The 18,623-nt window shown below is 40.6% G+C and overlaps 2 protein-coding genes across 6 annotated transcripts in view; one reads left to right on the top strand and one right to left on the bottom strand.

Moving 5' to 3' along the window:
- rbks (ribokinase) overlaps positions 1–8,989 on the bottom strand; it is a 79,874-nt gene extending 70,885 nt beyond the window's left edge. For 2 of the 3 annotated variants that reach the window (XM_003217368.4, XM_062973375.1), the window contains exon 1: positions 8,825–8,989. In XM_003217368.4, coding sequence (XP_003217416.1) covers positions 8,825–8,877 — 53 coding nt within the window. In that variant the 5' untranslated portion in view covers positions 8,878–8,989. The remainder of the gene's footprint in view (positions 1–8,824) is intronic. The other variant, XM_062973383.1, reaches the window with a different exon arrangement.
- A 186-nt stretch (positions 8,990–9,175) lies between these two features.
- Positions 9,176–18,623, top strand: part of babam2 (BRISC and BRCA1 A complex member 2) — a 181,907-nt gene continuing 172,459 nt past the window's right edge. For 2 of the 3 annotated variants that reach the window (XM_062973353.1, XM_003217369.3), the window contains exons 1-2: positions 9,176–9,324; positions 15,710–15,862. In XM_062973353.1, the coding sequence (XP_062829423.1) occupies positions 9,176–9,324; positions 15,710–15,862 (302 nt within the window). Of the gene's footprint in view, positions 9,407–15,709; positions 15,863–18,623 lie in introns of all 3 variants that reach the window. The other variant, XM_008104698.3, reaches the window with a different exon arrangement.

Below are 18,623 nucleotides of genomic sequence, written 5' to 3'. Positions count from 1 at the left end.
GACTAGAAACCAGGATATTGTTTCTGTCTTTAGAAGGTAAAAATAGTAACCCGGAGGAAAGAAAATGCCTGCAAGAGGGTACAATTTCAAATTGGCCAACATTAAAAAGCACATGTGCTCAGTTTCAAGGTATTAACCTTTTTAATGCCCAAAGTGGAAGCATTATTCCAGAGCCTTATACATTTTATTACATCTATTACCATTTTTTTCCATTTTAACTTCACTTATTTTTAGTGTGTTGAGTCTGCCAGCTCTCAGATTTGCTACGAACTACATGATGACAACACTTCAGCTGTACCGCCATAATGATAGATCCTTGAAGAATGTCCCAGACTACGAGCGTTTTAACTACAGTCTAAATCACTTTTTAACATTTACATTTATCAATATGTCAGCTCACTTTTCAACAATAATGGAATAGATCTACTCTACTGGGGACTACCCAATAAACAGGTTGTATATTATAGGGCAGGGGTCCTCAAACTTTTTAAGTGGAGGGCCGGTTCACTGTCCCTCAGACTGTTGGGGGGGCGGACTATGATGAAATAGTCCAAAATGATTGTTCTTGTGTGCCTTCAAGTTGTTTCAGACTTAGGTCAACCCTAAGGCTAAAGTTTAGGACAGGGGCCAGGTGAATGACCTTGGAGGGCCGCATCCGGCCCACGGGCCTTAGTTTGGGGACCCCAGGTATAGGGCATATGTTATACTGATTTGTTTTCCTTCCCCCTCATACACTGTTGCCCAAAACAGCACTTACAAGTAGCACTAGGTGATTAGAATTTCCTGGTAGTGGATGTAGTTACCGCAAACATTGGTGGCTGTTTCATTGAGCTGATGGACTGGTCAAGAGCTGTGGCATCACTGTATGTTTTGTAATTGAGAAGTTTATGCTTTGGTGTGTGTCTCCATCAAGATACAGTATGGACAATACAGTATGTGGTGGTTGTTTTGGAACAGTTCCTAATTGGTTAACACCAATTCATTTTTTCATATTTTATATTTCCACATTTTTCCCTTCCAAGCTGAGCACATCCATGGACCACATAGGAAAGGTGATGAAGAAACACAACCTACAAACTATCTACAGAAATAAAATGCAACAAATGCTACACTCAGCGAAGGACAAAAGGGATCCTCTCACCTCTGCAGGAGTCTACCGTATACCATGCAACTGTGGACAAGTCTACATAGGGACCACCAAACGCAGCATTGCCCAAACACGAATCAAGGAACATGAAAAGCACTGCAGATTAACCTAATCAGAAAAGTCAGCCATAGCAGAGCACATGACGTACCAACCTGGACGCAATATATCACAATAGAGTCTCACTTATCCAACAACATAAACGGGTTGGCAGAATGTTGGATAAGCGAATATGTTGGATAATAAGGAGGGATTAAGGAAAAGCCTATTAAACATAAAATTAGGTTATGATTTTACAAATTAAGCACCAAAACATCATGTTATACAACAAATTTGACAGAAAAAGTAGTTCAATACGCAGTAATTGTATGTAGTAATTACTGTATTTACGAATTTTGCACCAAAATATCATGATGTATTGAAAACATTGACTACAAAAATGCACTGGATAATCCAGAATGTTGCATAAGCGAGTGTTGGATAAGTGAGACTCTATTGTATTTGAGAACACAGACATGCTGGACCACTCTAATAACTATCATGTCAGACTACACAGAGAAGCCATTGAAATCCACAATTACTGTATATACTGAAGTATAAGCCTAGTTTTTCAGCCCTTTTTTAGGGCTTAAAAACCTCCCCTCGGCTTATACTTGAGTGAGGGTCCTGGCCGGCTTATATTCAGGTCGGCTTGTACTTGAGCACAGTATATATGTTATGGTTGAGCCTTCGGGCTCTGGTAATAGAAGAAGGGGTCATAAGACTCCTCGAGAGTCAGACTCCTTCGAGGAGCGTGAAAGGAAGCGGCTCCGGGATTTGTTTACAGACCCGACAGATGAGGACTCCTTTGAGGGTTTTTCTCAGGGTTTGGAGGAAGAGATGGCCAGCTCGGAGGAGGATGACATGGAATGGACTCGTGTGAGGGAGGATTTGGGTGTTGGGGAAACAGGCAATGAAAGCATGGGAGGTGATTGGCGGGTTGCAGGATCAGACCCATGGACTGGCTGGAGGGATGCGTAGTCAAAGGTGCTTAAGCTCTGATGAGGATGATGATGTTGGGGCGACTGGAATTGGGATGGCAGCTGACAGCGATGATGAGCTTGAACTGGGATAAAATGGGGCTTGGGACCAATGTCTAATTGCGTTGGGCAAGGTAATCTGGACGGACGCTTGGGCTTTTGTTTGGGAACTTCCTGAAGATGGGTGTGATTCGTTACTGGATACGTAAGTTTACCAAGGACACTGGGCATAGACGGAGGGAGGAACTGTGTGGGGTTTTTCTCTGTGCAACTTGTGTTTAATCTCGATAGCTTGACCTCCGTCGTCTTTTTGACGGGCAATACCTTCTCGCACTGAATTGACGCTGGACTGACTGACTTCGATTCCGGATTATCCCTTCTGCTGACTATCGGTGAGACCTTTGGATTCCTTGACGACTTCGCTTGGCTGTAGACCTCTGGACCGGATTGGGACCCTGCTGACTGCCGTTATCCTGACTACTGTGCCTGGACCTGGATATCGTTGGCCGCTGAACCCTAAACTGGATCCTGTCTACGACCACTCTTTTCGCTTGCTGCAGGAAGGAATAAACAAGCCTGGTTTATTCCCCTGCTGTGTCTGAGTAGCAGAGAGGAATCTGCCACCAGTCTGTTGTTTACGTTTTGTCTCCTGCTGATTCTCCTTTGTTTGCTTTGTTTGCCAGGCTGAAGTAAGCTCTTTTATTTAATCCGGATTATACTTCTGTTTAACCCGGTTTATTCCTTTGAACCGTTTAAGCTCAAACTGAGCTGTTTTTTGTTACTTATCACACTGAAGTCAAGTGTTTGCCCTGTTCTTTGTCTTTTACGGGCGTTTTTGGTTCTGTAACCTCAATAAACTGAGTTTTGTTTTACTTGCTGGCGTTCTGTCTCTGACAATATAGGTAATCAGAGTTGGACAATCTTATCTTAGTAAGGTCTTATTATGCTCTTATATTACAGTTTTATACAAATATTCAAAAACATTTAACCTAATGATGCCTCAAATAATGTAATTTTATTAATATCTATTTTTATTTTTGAAATTTACCAGTAGCAGCTGCATTTCCCACTCTTGGCTTATACTCGAGTCAATAAGCTTTCCCAGTTTTTGTGGTAAAATTAGCTGCCTCGTTTTATATTCGGGTCGGCTTATACTCGAGTATATACGGTATGTGGACAATTTCAACAGAAAGGAGGAAACCATGAAAAAGAACAAAATCTGGCTACCAGTATTTAAAAAACTCTAAAATCAGAACAGTAAATAAAGAACAACACTCTGAAAACAGAGGAATTACAGACATGAATCAATCAGGGGCAGCGAACACCTCAAAACAAAGGATTCACACAGGCAGGAATGAAGCTTGCAAGGCCATTAATGCTAATCAAGGTGATCAATTACAACATTCACACTGGCCTCCAACAGACAAAAGTTCTTTCTCCCACTCCGGACCTTCCACAGATATATAAACCTCCCTTGGCTAGTTTTCCAATATACCTCCCAACTTCTGAGGATGCCTGCCATAGATGTGGGTGAAATGTCAGGAGATAATGCTTCTGGAACATGGTCATACAGCAGGGAAAATGCACAACAACCCAATGATTCTGGCCATGAATGCCTTCAACAACACATCCCTAATTCATTTTTCATATTTTATATTTCCCCCCTCCCAAGCTAGGATATCAAAGTAATTCCTCTGAGGATATGATGTTAGTACTGCACAAAAGAAGCACGGATAAATCACAGCTTATTTCTTTTACTTTTACTTTGAAAACCCTATGATAAAACAATGCAAAATGAAGGAAGATGCATCCATGTTTGAAGACACTCAGATAGTTAGTAGGAAAAAGCAAAGGGGAGAGGACGATATAACGATTCAATCTGAAAGAAGGTTCAGCTTTTGTCCCAAGACATTAAAAAGTCCAAAGCTTCACATTCTCACATGAAATGTGGGAAACAAAAATCACGGGAAGCTATAAATTGTATACATTATACAAATGGAATATATAAACATAACAACACTTCAAACAAGCAAGCAAAAGTAGACAAGAATACAACATTTTAAATAGAAATACTACATAATATTTTATTCTGGAAATGACAATCTAATGATGGCATAAATAGTGGTGTAAGATTTAGAAAAAGCAGTCTGGGATTATGGTATAGTATGACCAAATAATATCAATAAGTATTCATGAAAAATCTATTACTATAGCCATAATCCAATGATATGCACTAACCATAAAAGTGGAAGAGGAAGAAATTGAAAGAGTCTGTGCCAGTATCCAGAAATAAACTGATGATCATGAAAATGAGATATATTGGTAATCATAGCGGACTGGAACTCCAAAACAGAAAACAAAGCAGAACCCAAAAAAATTGAGTACGCATGAAAGTCAGTTAAAAAATACAAAAGCAGGGATAGATTTGCATGTTAAGAAGTCCAAAATAATAATTATTGATACTTTATCTAACTTAAAAGTGAATGAGTAGACTTTGAAATAAATATATACTACTCCCTGTGTGTGATGTTCTACTTGGGTTATGATGTATTTTATAATGACTTACCACGCGTTGCTGTGGCCAATTGGAATTGCACTGAATAGCCTCGCTGCTTCAAAGCCTGGCTGCTTTCTATATAGGGGCATCCTTCCTTGGCCAGGTTGAATGGGACGAAGTAGCCTCGTGGCTTCAAAACCTGAGGGTTTTCTATCTAGGGGAAATCTTGGTTGGCCAGGTTGATCAGCACTGAATAGCCCTGCTGCTTGCAAGCCAGGCCGCTTGTGGAATTCTTGTTTAGCCTGGTCGAATAGCAATGAATAGTCTCAGTGCAGCAAGTATGAATGCTGTAATTAGTTACCTTGATTAGCATTTAATGGCCTTTCAGCTTCAAAGCCTAGCTGCTTCCTGCCTAAGGGAAACCTTTGTTGGGAGGTGTTAGCTGGCCCTGATTGTTTCCTGTCTGGAATTCCCCTGTCTTCTGAGTGTTGTTCTTTATTTACTGTCCTGATTTTAGAGATTATATTGTTCTGTATTATTATATCACAGTAATTATTATATATTATATTTATAATCTTATGTTATTGTCTTAGAACTGGATTATATGAGGCCCCTTCTACACAACTGTATAAAATCCACACTGAACTGGATTATATGGCAGTGTGAACTCAAGATAATCCAGTTCAAAGCAGATTATCCTGCTTTGGCATTTAGGGTTATATAGGTGTGTGGTAGGGCCTTGAGTCTACACTGCCATATAATCCAGTTCAAATCAAATAATCTGTATTATATAGGTAGTGTGGAAGAGGCCTGAGCGAAGAGGCCCTGGGCGCCATTAAGTGGTTGAGTGGGTTGCTTGGAGACAAAGTGGGCAGAGCTTACCCTACTAATTGGCAGCAATGGGGAAAAAAACAGTTCTTCCTTTTCCTCTAATTAGGACTTTATTTTTCTTGTTTTTTAATTGAACGACATATTTTGGATGACTATGTCTTTTGTGGCCAAATTTGGTGTGATTTGGTTCAGTGGCTTTGTTGTTCACTCCAAAATAAAATGAACATAACATTTATATATATATAGATTTTACCTGTGCATTTAAATGCTTAAACATTTTAAAATACTGCAAAAGGCCTAGTGTGCCAGCTCAGGAGCCCACCTAGCATACCCCCACATGATTGTAAGTCAGATGTGTGTACAGTTGAAAATCAGATCTCTTTAATTCTGATCTTACATCCTTGTTGTTGTCATGTGCTATTAAATAGTTTACAACCTATGGCATCCCTAAGACAACTCTATTACTAGATTTTTTTGGCAAGACTTATTTATAGGGGGCTTGCCTTTGCCTTTCTTTGAGGATGAGAGAATGTGACTTGCCCAGGTTCACCCTGTGACTTGCCATGTCTGAGAGGGATCCAAACCCTGGTTGCCAGTACTGTCCAACAATGATACCACTACATTGTGCTATTGTAGTGGAAGTGGAAAAATCAAAGTTCATTGTTGACACTGAAGATCCAACAACTCCAGTCTGAAACAACATCTAAAGCAGAGCTTTCCAAACTGTGTGTTGCAACACATTAGTGTGTTGGCTACAGTGTATAGGTGTGTAATGCAAACATAATAAGAAATCTCTAATAAATAATATGTATTTCAAAAAATATAATTGAGAGGTTTACATGAGATGTTGTATCCCCATACATTTCTTTGTTACAGTGTATCTATATGTCCATGTCTTTTATAAGGAATTGATTTAATCTCTGGCTTGCTAATAAAACTGAATTACTATGTCACAAACTGATGCATATCTAAAAAGTGTCACCAACATGAAATGTTTGGAAAGCTCTGCTCTAAACTTGACAGGTTACATGAGGCAACATAGTTCACTATCCTTCAGTGAAAGGAATTGCTGTGGAGTGAAAAAACCATTTGGAGCACAACCACTGTTATCCTACAACATCTATAGCTTGAGGTGGTTGACTCACAAAGGATCTACTCTGCCATATAATCCAATTTCAAAATGCAGTTTAACTGCCTTGAACTGAATTATAAGAGTTTACGCTGCCATATAATCTGGTTCAATGCAGTTATTCTGCATTCAGAAACTGAATTGTATGGCAGTGTAGATGGGGCCTCACTCTGACTAGTGCATATCTGTGTGTGAGTTGGTTCGGGGTCAATAGTTTGTTGTACTAGCCCAAGACCATGATGAAAAGGTAAAGGTGCAAAGTGCACAGAACAGTACCCTCAAAGGGTTTGTAGTCACAAATTAATCACTCCGTAGTGAACTTTCTGGATTTATTACAAAGAGTTGCATGACACCTTAAACACTAGCAGGTTTTGTCATAAGCTTTCATGATTTGATTCACAACCACCACAGTAAAAGATACAAAGCAGTTTGTTGTAATCCTCAGATGTAAGGAAAAGATGGTATCAGAAAGCCAACTTATTGGAGATTTAATACACTTCAGCTAAATTCATAAATCTCCTGTACATCTCTTTCAGAAGGAAATCTAACAGTAAAGCCTGGATGTGTCTGCGTATGATCTTAGTCTGATAGAGCAATTAATCTCAAAAGGTGTAACCCATTGAGGAGGATTTGTGTGAACATTTAGTTTTATAGTTTTAATGGTTTTAATTTATTGCCATTGTTCTTGTTTTGCTATGTGATGTTTTATACATGTAAGGCATTGAATTTTACGATTGATTACATTGGGAACCGTTTTGATCCCCCCCCCCCCCAGGGGTGAGAAAAGCAGTATATAAGTGCAACAAATAAATAAATAAAGGATTCCTATATGTCTCCAGTTCAAGGTTGTGTGGAAAGAGATTACTACAGTGAAAAAAACATTAATATGTTTTGGATTTATGACAAGAAGATCTAAGAAGCCCACAGCTATGTACATTTTTCCTTAGTTCCCTGTGGTTTTATTCTTATCCTTTTTCTTATCCTTTTCTCACCCCGAGTTTTAACTGAGTGTCAGTGCGGCCTGCCCTGTTATACTGCTCTTTGGATTTTGTGTTGTACTGTATATGATTCTTTATTGTATTGTTGTAATTGTATTATGATATGTTGTTTTTATATTGTGTTATATTGTATTTTTCCCGGGCATGGCCCCATGTAAGCCGCCCCGAGTCCCCATTGGGGAGATGGTGGCGGGGTATAAATAAAGTTTTATTATTATTATTATTATTACATTTACTCAGAATTAAGTCCCACTGAATCCATAGCCATGTATTACTAAGCGTATGTCTTAAGCAAATCAACTTTTCATTGAGGAAACTGTTTTGTAAAGTTTTCTGTGCAACAATCACTGTTTGAAACAATATATTTTTTGTGCCAAATCTTCCCCCAAATTTGTCAATAAATCTTACTAACAGCCCTTCCACACAGCCCTATATTCCAGAATACCAAGGCAGAAAAATCCACAATTTCTGCTTTGAACTGGGTTATCTGAATCCACACTGCCATATATTCCAGTTCAATGAAGATAATGTGGGATTTTATTCAGCTGTGTGGAAGGGGCCTGAGGGTCCTTCCACACAGCCCAATATCCCAAAATATCAAGGCAGAAAATCCCACAGTACCTGCTTTGAACTAGGTTATCTGAGTCTACACTCAGATAATGTGGGATTTTCTGCCTTGATATTCTGGGATATAGGGCTGTGTGGAACGGCCCTAAGTGGTAGACAGAGTATTCATAATAATGTTTTGGTTATCAATTAATTCTGTGTTGACTCATTTTGCATACAAACTACAGGACTGTCCCAATGTTATTACAGTACTCTATTAAGACAGATTATTCTTTAAATCACTGGTGGGAATCATGTAGTAATCATCCAGAGGTTGAAAGATTGAGGGCCCTTCCACACAGCCATAAAACCCAGAATATCAAGGCAGATAATCCACAATACTGTATCTGCTTTGAACTGGATTATCTGAGGCCACACTGCCATATGATCCAGTTCAATGTGGATTTTAAACAGCTGTGTGAGAGTCCTGAAACTCCCAGCAGAACCAAGGCAGCACATTTGCAGCACCCCATGAACCTCATCTCTGCTTTTATACAATTCTTGGTGATTAGATATAATTTCTCAACTCAGATTTTTATATTTTTCTTTATTTCTAAAATTCAGCTTGAGAGCTGAGAGGTTCCTAAGTGCAGTACTAACCTCACCAGATCAGTCATACAGGATCCCACCACCACGACCTCAGCCAGTGCCATGTCAGAGTAAAAAAGGCTCGGTCTACACTACTGAGCTGCACCAGATGTGACAGCTTGCTCCTCTTTAGCCCCTAACGGCCACTTTGCCTGAGGGTCCTTCTCTTACCTGTGGCGTCTGCCCTTGCGTTTGCCTGAAAGCTACTCCGTCCCATTCTGATAGCATACGGTGTATCAACATTTCCTCTCTGATTACCCTCACTATTTAGAATTGCAGAGCCTCGTTACAACTTTGTAAGGACGATATATTTATGTGTGTGTGTGGTTTGTGTATTTTATTTCAGGCGGAAGAAGGGCACCTATGGCTCGGCAGAAGCCCCCGGTTTTTGTTTCAACTTCTATTTCCACCGCTGATGAAGAGGGCTCAGGAGCGCGCCTGCGCGTGGGCGCGCTCCTTGGCAGCTTCCCGGGAGTGAGTGGGAGGGTTCGCGCAGGCGCAGAACGTCCGGGGTAAGGCGACTTGTCGGCGCGGGGGTTTGGACCAAGGCTTGTTCCCCTTCCCTCCGAGACCACAGTGGTCGCAGCTGAAGGGGTACATATCGCATCGAGTTCCCCCAGAAGGGGTTCCAGGGATGGATATGTGTGTGGCTTTCCTTCCCAAGCCTGGAGTGGTGGGTGGGTCTACGAAGACTGGAGAGTCATCATCCAAAGCTGGACACTTCAAACCTCGACCTGAGGCCTGTTTACATGCGGGATAGTACCCTCCCCCACCCCCCTCTCCCTCAGAATGGCTTGTGTTGCTGCTATTTCTAGGAAGACGGCGCCTTGGTATAGGCCAGTGGTTCCCAGCGTTTGGTCCTCCAGTGGTTTTGGACTTCAGCTCCCAGCATTGCTGACGGCTGGCTGGGGATTCTGGGAACTGAATCCCCCAAATCTGTTAGTCCAGTGATTCTCAACCTGGGATCCCCAGATGTTTTTGGCCTACAACTCCCAGAAATCTCAGCCAGTTTACCAGCTGTTAGGATTTTTGGGAGTTGAAGGCCAAAAACATCTGGGGACCAAAGATTGGGAACTACTGATGTAGGTAATTATTGTGCCAGAAGCGAACCGAGGGTACAGTTGTAATGTATTTTAAAACACAAAAAAGTTAAAAACTTGGCATTACTATATACTAAATATACTTTGACCAGTAACTGGCCACTTGGAGTGCCTCTGGTATTGCTATAAGAAGGTCCTCCATTGTGCATGTGGCAGGGCTCAGGCTGCATTGTAATCAGTGGTCTGTGGTTTGCTCTTCACCACACTCGCATGCCGTGGACTCCACTTTGTGGCCCCATTTCTTAAGGCTGGCTCTGCATCTCATGGTGGTTCAGTGCATTCCAAGTTGCCTAGTCTTCTGTGTGCCTACAAAGGAGTCTCTCATTCTGTATCAGCCATGGCTTTTAGGTGCTGGGTTTTAGCCTGCCGCTTTTGGACTCTTGCTTGCTGAGGTGTTCCTGCAAGTATCTCTGTAGATCCTAGAAAACTATTTCTTGATTTAAGGCATTGGCGTGCTGGCTGATATCTGAACAGCGGATGTCACTGCCTTGGTCCTTTCATTGTTGGCTGCTACTTCCCAGTGGATGTCAGGTGGTGCAAAACCGATTAAACGGTATAATTTCTCCAGTGGTGTGGGTTGTAGACATCCTGTGATAATGTGGTATGTCTCATTAAGAGCCACATCCATTGCTTTAACGTGATGAGATGTGTTCCACACTGGGCATGCGTATTCAGCAGCAGAGTAGCAACGCGCAAGGGCAGATGTCTTCACTGTGTAGGTGTAGGTGATGTAGCTTTAATAGCTGGTACACTTTTGGCAACTTCTTTTATTCTCAGAGGCTTTTGGGTTCTGTAAAGATATCTGGCTAATGCAGTGTGGGCACTTGGTATCCACTGTGGTTTTGTTCCAGGACCATAACTGCCCCTTTTAGATATCCAAATCTGTGGGTGCTCAAGCCCCTTTACATACAATGGTATGAAATTGTGTCTCTTATACTGGGTGGTCTAAAAGTCACAAAGTTGCACTTTTACACTGTTTTATTTTATTTTATTTTGTACCTGTAATATAATTTCCTTTATATGGTATATACCAGGTATGGGCAAACTTTGGCCCTCCAGGTGTTTTGGACTGCAACTCCCACAATCCCTAACAGCCAGTAGAAATAAAGAGACAAAAAACAAACATTAAAGGGAGTTATTAAATAATATTGAAAGCTGTTTGTAACTTTTGGCCCACTTGTTGTATAATGGTGTAATCAATATTTGTTTTTTTGGATCTTTAAAACATATTTTTGAGACATGGATTGTTGAATCCATGGATAGGCAGAAAAGTGACTATCCAAACAAAACCTCACAAATAAAACATAATGGGTTGAGAAGATCCAGTTTATTTGGTAGAATGAATCTCTGTTAATTAGCTGTGTTTGTTTTCAGCCTGACAGTCCTCATCTTCATATTTATCCTCACAATCTTATGATGTATTTTAGGCTGAGAAGTGATTGTTAGTGCTAAGCCCACCCAGAAAGTTTCAGGGCTGACTAAAAATTAGAGCCTGGAGTGACTCAGTCCTGCTGTTGTGACTGCGCCTTCGGGGATTATGGTTGATGGTGATGGGATTCGAAGAGGAAGAAAAAACCCTCCTGATGAGGGTTCACTGAAGGAGTTGCGCCGGAAGCGACTTAGAGAGCTATATGGGGGATCTTCTGAGGAAGATTCAGATGGGGAGTTTGGGGAAATGGATGCTGAGGAACAGGTGGTGGCTGGGGAAGTGGGCACTGAATGGGCACAGCCACCGGAGATGTCTGGGGATTTGGGGCCTATGGATACTACTGAACCTGGGGTTTCTGCAGGAGCTGATCCCACTTGGGATGCTTGGAGAAGGGAGGATGGTTCTTTAAGTGTTCATGGGGCTAAGTGTGGGCAGGATGATTGGGACTCCGATGAATTGCTAGGTACTCCGTATCCATGAGCTCTAGCTGTGTGGAGTTCGGACTCTGAGTAGATTTGGGACACCTGGTGTTTGGGTGTGTTTGGTCACCCAGGAGGAAAGGGAATAAAATGGGAATGTTTGGCCACTGCACTTTGCGTGTGGCAAGGTGTTGCTGAGGCGCCATTGGGATCTCTGTGTTTCCGTGAAGACTGGACTTGGACTGTGATTCGGATCTGCTGATACCATCTGGCTTGGCTCTCGCTGTGTCTTATCGTGGACCTGGTTTGGATTATTGCACCCTCTTCGGACTTTGGATTGAATTTGACCTGGCTTCTGTCTACGCCCTCTGACTGACGACTACTCCCGGCTTCTGACTACTGGTTTGCCTTTCGGAATTTGCTGCTGCCTCCTGACCTGACCTTGGATTCTTCTGACGACGGCTATTCATCATCCCTTTGAAGCTCTCGGCTTTATCTGCACCGTGGAAGCAGTTTTACTGCTCTTCTAGTTTGTTTGTTTTCAAGTCAGTTTGCTGTTTTTCTTTTGGGAACTGTCCCTTTAAATCCGCAGTGCCGGCTGTTTGTTTTCAGGAACGGTTTGAAGCCAAGAGAGGCTTTTGCACTTTCAGTTATTCTCTGCAGCCTCTGGAAGGTTTCTAGCCTTCGTTTATTTAGCACATTTTCTTGCAGTCAACTCTATTTGTTCTCCAAAGCTGAATTGAAGCATCTTTTAGTTTTTATTGAATGCCAGCATGGGGACAATAGCGTGGCTTGTTTTTGAGTTATTTTTGTCCAAACTACTCTTGAAACACTGATAAGTGAAGCGTTTCAAGGATACTTTCTGTGTTTATGTTATTTTTGGCTTATCTTCGGAATAAACTCTGTTTTGTTTGTTAACTGACGTCTGACTCTTGACACCTGCTTTGACAATCTCAACTACTTTGCCATCTTGTTTCAAGTATAGCCACCCATCTCCAGTAAAAGGTTTAATATAGGTTTAATATAAGGTGTTCTAACTGGATGAAATTTACTAGAGTTGATTGGTCTGCCAATAAATTTGCAACAGTGATTCTCCCCCAACCCAGTGTTCCCAAACATACATCCTGGGTGGTTGGGACAATCTCCATAGCAGATTTGTGGAGCATCAAAAGAAAGTAGGTAGAGAGATTCCAATGTGTGACTGGAAGCTTTTATTGCATGATATGTTTGTGGGAAAATGTAATGTTTTATTTATCAGATAACTAGAAATGAAAACTCTTCTATCCAACCCTACTCAGTGAATATTAACATTGGATCTTTGAGAGCTGATTTTAAAATTTATTGTATTGGTTAGATCAGTGTTGTTTTGTTGGCTAACAAGTCAAGGAACTGACTTGGTCTAGGACAACTTCATATGAAGGACAAGTGAAGAACTGTTAATGCAGGTGGCCATGTATCCATTCACTGGCCAAATGTAATAAAAGTTGGCATATGTGCCAGTTATGGCCTTTAGTGCACTCTGTCAAAATGGTAGGGTACCCTTCCTCAACATGATGTTCTCCAGCTGCCAGCTTCCTTTTTACTGATGTGCATTCTCCATTCAACGATTACTATTCCTAACCATTTCCAGCAATATTGTAATTTCAGCCATACTAGTGTTATACCTGCTCTGTGGATTCTACAGATTTTTACTTTAAATCCCTGTCCTTAAATTCTGTATTTTGTCATTGATTGGCTTTTGGCTGGCTATGCAACATTGATGATTGGGGGAGGGCAGGATCTCTTGAAAGTATTTCTCGGAATATTTTTGAATGATACTAAGTTCAGAAATGATTGACTGGCTATTTAGTGACTCACTTCACTCCAATGATTTCTCAGTTTATTTTGTTATTATACTTTTGGTTAATGTGTATGGTTTTCATACAACTTGCATCTGCATACTTGCTTGCTTTTGTCTACAACTAAATTACTATGTTAGGCTGTACAGTTGACCCTCCATATCCATGGATTCTGTATCAATGGGTCCCACCAATCATGCCATGGAATTATTATTATTTTTTAAATCCCAAAAGCAAACATTGATTTTGCTGTTTAATATGAGGGGCATTATTTTACTATGCTGTTGTATATATTAGAAGTTAGGCATTCATGGATTTTGGTATCCAAGGGATAGGTGGGTGGAACCTGGAATCAAATTCTAGTGGGTACCCAGGATCCACTGTAATAATAAACTTGCCAAAAGGAGAAGGAATGTGCATGCGTATTTGTCTTCTCCTCTGCTGTGAGTATGGTAGGGGGATCTTTGTTTCTTTATTCAGTTAATTGCAGTTCAATCTAATGTTACAAATTGGCTAAATTGTACTGAGTCCTTAGTATGATACGGGGAAAATGTCAGGTTTAGCAACCTATTTACATGAAACTGTCTTATTTTGATAAATTGTAAGGCCCAGTGCTCCCACTAATTGAAAATAGAAATGAAAAGTTCTACTATTATCTTAGTTCCTATAATGATAAAATATGGTTTCTCGTATGTCTGAATTGAATTCATATCACCAAGATGACTGAAGCTGATTCCCAGGTTTAACTAGCAATGTCTAGAAATCCCTGTAAATAGTGGCATGTACTTCCTTCAGAACAGTTAGCATTGTGAATATTCTATTTGGTAGCTTTAAAGCAGTGCTTCCTAAACTTTGGTCTTACAGTTGTTTGGAACTCGTGACTCCTAGAATTCCTGACATTTGTCCAAGCTGCTGGGGCTTCTGGGAGCTGAAAGTCTAAAACAGCTGAAAGACTAAAATTTGGGAATCACATATTGTAAGTATTATAATTATGTCTTGCAAACCACAAAATTCGGATGCTTGTAACTTGGTTGACAGCTGATAGTAATACAGAATGTGGTGTTTCTGTTTTCTTAGAAGGAATAGTGAGCTCTTCAAAGTAGTGTTTTGTGTGAATGAATGGTGATTGTATGATTTTAGGTAGGTTAGACGATGAATTTTTTATATCTCTTCTTTTATGCACTATTATAACTGTTACAGTGAAGTTGCCTCTCAGTTATTTTTCCTCTGTGGTGAATCTTAGTAGCAAAGATATACAGGAAGACTGTACTGAATCAGCCAGTAATTGTGGAACTGACGTTTTGAGATTAATGAAAAACGTAGTGTCAAAATACCGCAAATGACATACATTTCTGGCTTGTAGTATTTTTGATATCTGATATCAAGTCAGTGGTGGGCTGTGTTCATCTTGGTGGGTGACAAGTTTCAATATGCAGTTGAACTGGATAGTGGAGAAAATGTAAAAGCTACATACAATATTTTGATGTGCAGGTGAAATGTTTGCAAAATGATAGGAAGGCATATAACTCATGCCTATAACTGTGGGATATACAGTAGAGTCTCACTTATCCAACACTCGCTTATCCAACGTTCTGGATTATCCAACACATTTTTGTAGTCAATGTTTTCAATACATCATGATATTTTGGTGCTAAATTCATAAATACAGTAATTACTACATAGCATTACTGTGTATTGAACTACTTTTTCTGTCAAATTTGTTGTATAACATGATGTTTTGGTGCTTAATTTGTAAAATCATAGCCTAATTTGATGTGTATTAGGCTTTTCCTTAATCCCTCCTAATTATCCAACATATTCGCTTATCCAACGTTCTGACGGCCCGTTTATGTTGGATAAGTGAGACTCTACTGTAGTAAGTAGATCAGTCAGTGCTTGGTCAGATATTGCCTTCTTACTTGGCTACCCCTGTGTTTCCTTTGCTCTTTTCAATCTTTCTACCAATTTCTTTGGTGTTCCCCAGCTTACTTCCTTTTGTTCTATCATGTATGTGTCTGTTGGGCCTCCAAATTATCATGTTGTAGAATATAGGATTGCACGGAAATGAGATAGGTATTCTTTGATGAATTCTCAATTATTTTTTCTTGCAGGACAGAATCCAACATACAAATTAATATGTCCCCTGAAATCGCCTTGAATAGAATTTCTCCGTCACTTTCTCCTTTGATTTCCAGTGTGGTCAAAAATGGAAAAGTAGGATTGGATGCAACTAACTCTTTAAGGATTACAGATCTGAAATCTGGGTAGGTTTTCTCAATGTATTGGAATAATGTGCATGCAACAATTTTGCTGTCAATACGTTTACATCAGAACCTCCTGCAAATGTATTTTGGAAGTGAACTTAATGTGCTGAGCATTTAATGTCCCATGTCAAGTTTTGTTTTCTTCACTTTTGATAGATGTTATCTAATTTGGATTAAAATTCATTTCTTGACTGAAATGAAAATAAGATCAGTAGTACAGAACTCTGTGAAGAATATTATCTAAAGTGGGTTTTTTTAATGCTAGTTAGCTACTCCCTCAGTGTTAAATTTACTTTTTAACTGTTAACATTGATATCAAAATGATGTTTAGCACCCGGTACAGAGCTTTGTTTCTGTATGTAGCCTGATTTAGGCCGATTGGCGGCTATTTAATGTACTGTACTTCCAGAGTGAAAAAAAACTTCCATCAATTTCTTGGCATGCTTATTGGTACTCATATTTCACCTGTGTACTTTTATCTGTGTACTCGATTGTATATGATGTCTATCATTTATGTATGCTTTAAGTATCTTTTACACTGAAATATACTGAAGCTTGTGAGAGTTTAAAACTAGGTTTATGGTCTTGAATGTCTTGTTAAAATAGTTTTACTTTCTTACTGTTTTCCAGAAATTATGTGGGGAATTCAGACTATGGGAACTGATAATCAAACTGGTTATGAATTTTATAAGCAACTAGCTTGGGGTCCCGGCGGTGCCCGGGTTATTAGTAGACGGCATTGAGTTGTTTGGGGATGTGAGGAAATATCACTTAAGTTTGGTCCAGATCCGTCATCAGCTGGGTTCAGTGCTGTCTGTATAAGGGTGAACTACAACTACCAGAGCCAAAGGAGAATCACCTCGAAACCCTGCCTGTATGCTCAGTTGGACATGATGAGGCAGTGTGCCAAGTTTGGTCCAGATCCGAAGTCGGCTGGGTTCAGTGCTAACTATATAAGGGTGAACTATAACTCCCAGAGCCAAAGGAGAATCACCCCGAAACCCTGCCTGTATGCTCAGTTGGACATGATGAGGCAGTGTGCCAAGTTTGGTCCAGATCCGAAGTTGGCTGGGTTCAGTGCTGTCTATATAAGGGTGAACTACAACTCCCAGAGCCAAAGGACCTAGCAACCCGAAAGATAGTTGCATCTATCAAGTAGGAAATAAGGTACCAGTTATAAAATGGGGAGGCAAATTTCACTCATTTATGATGTTGGAATGAGGAAGTGCCATCACAGTGGATGATCTCTCGGTTCTATGTGTATATGTATATAATGTGATCCGCCCTGAGTCCCCTTCGGGGTGAGAAGGGCGGAATATAAATACTGTAAATAAATAAATAAATAAAAATGTTGCCTAAGTGCCTGATGTTGCCTGGGTTCATTTGGTAAGGATATATTTTAGAAATAGGCATTGTTGGATTTTGGATTTAAGAATAAAGCTATTAGAAAATGCATAACCATATAAACAGAACCATTTATATATATATAAACAGATCACATTATATACATATAGAGCAAACATTCAATGCCCATATACACACAGAACCGAGACAGAGACAGACGCAGAGACAATTTAACCTTCTCCTGAGGGGATGTTCGATTCTGGCCACAGGGGGGAACAGCTGCTTCATCATCCACTGTGACGGCACTTCCTCATTCCAACGTCATAAATTAGTTAAATTTGCCTCCCCACTTTATAAGTGGTACCTTATTTCCTACTTGATGTGGTGCTACTTCCATCAGCCCAAGAGCAACCTATTTACGTACTGCCTCCTGACCTTGTTGAAGGAGAGTGCTGTATCCAAAAGACACAGGCAAAAGCTGCTCTGTTTGGAACAGGGAAAATGGCCGCCTCTTTTGCGGCCTAGCACAATGGAGCCAGGCTGCAAGGCCTGAAACATGTTAGCAAAATGATCAAAGGCAGCTTGGATTGGGGCTTTGGGGGCTAGAAGTGTTCATAAGCATATCATGAAAAAGATAATAATGTTCTCTGCTGTCTTTTGAAGAAAGTAGGGCCTTACAAAGAAGTTGAAAGCTGAGGCTAGATGGTGTCCCCTTTTGGGCCTAGCGGCATGGGGCCAGCCTGGAAGGCCTTAAACATGTCAGCAGAGGGGCCAAAGGGAGCCATCTGTTGTCAGTGGGTTCATGGATCGTAGGGGTCATGTGTGTCAAGTTTGGTCCAGGTCCGGCCTTCCTGGTGGTCCCAGTGGTGTTTTTTATTACCAAAGTGTAGGCCAAATGCTGTTAACTCTCCCAAAGCTAGCATCGTTCTGAGGAGATAAGTAGGCCGAACGAAGCCAGTTGGTAGTAGTTTTTCCCTCAGCGATCCCAGTGGCCTGTGAAAGTGGCGGCCAATCAGAGCTGGCCCATATTCCGGCCGGCCAATCAGAAAGCTGACCAATATTCCGCCAGGCCAATCAAAACGCGAGCACATATTCCGCCAGGCCAATCAAAACGCTGATACATACTCCGATTTCACTTTTATTATATATATAGATATATATAGATATAGATATAGATTTCACATTGAGAAAGACGTTTTGGAACTGATGGTTATGCTAACATATTTTTATGATGCAATAAAAATTAAATGGATAATCACTTGCAAGTAAAAGCATGGTTGAGGAGGGAGCATGCAAACTTAAATACTGGGATCCAAATCCCCTTCAACACTTTGCAAAGAAAGGATTACCAGAGTCGGCAGGAGGGCATATTTGATGCCAGCTCCCATAGAGGGGCAGAGTACTTTTTACAGAGGCA

Source organism: Anolis carolinensis, chromosome 1, assembly GCF_035594765.1.
Source record: "Anolis carolinensis isolate JA03-04 chromosome 1, rAnoCar3.1.pri, whole genome shotgun sequence".
NCBI lineage: Eukaryota > Metazoa > Chordata > Lepidosauria > Squamata > Dactyloidae > Anolis > Anolis carolinensis.
The sequence above is the reverse complement of the archived record's forward strand: the minus strand, read 5'-3'. Positions and strand labels throughout refer to the sequence as shown.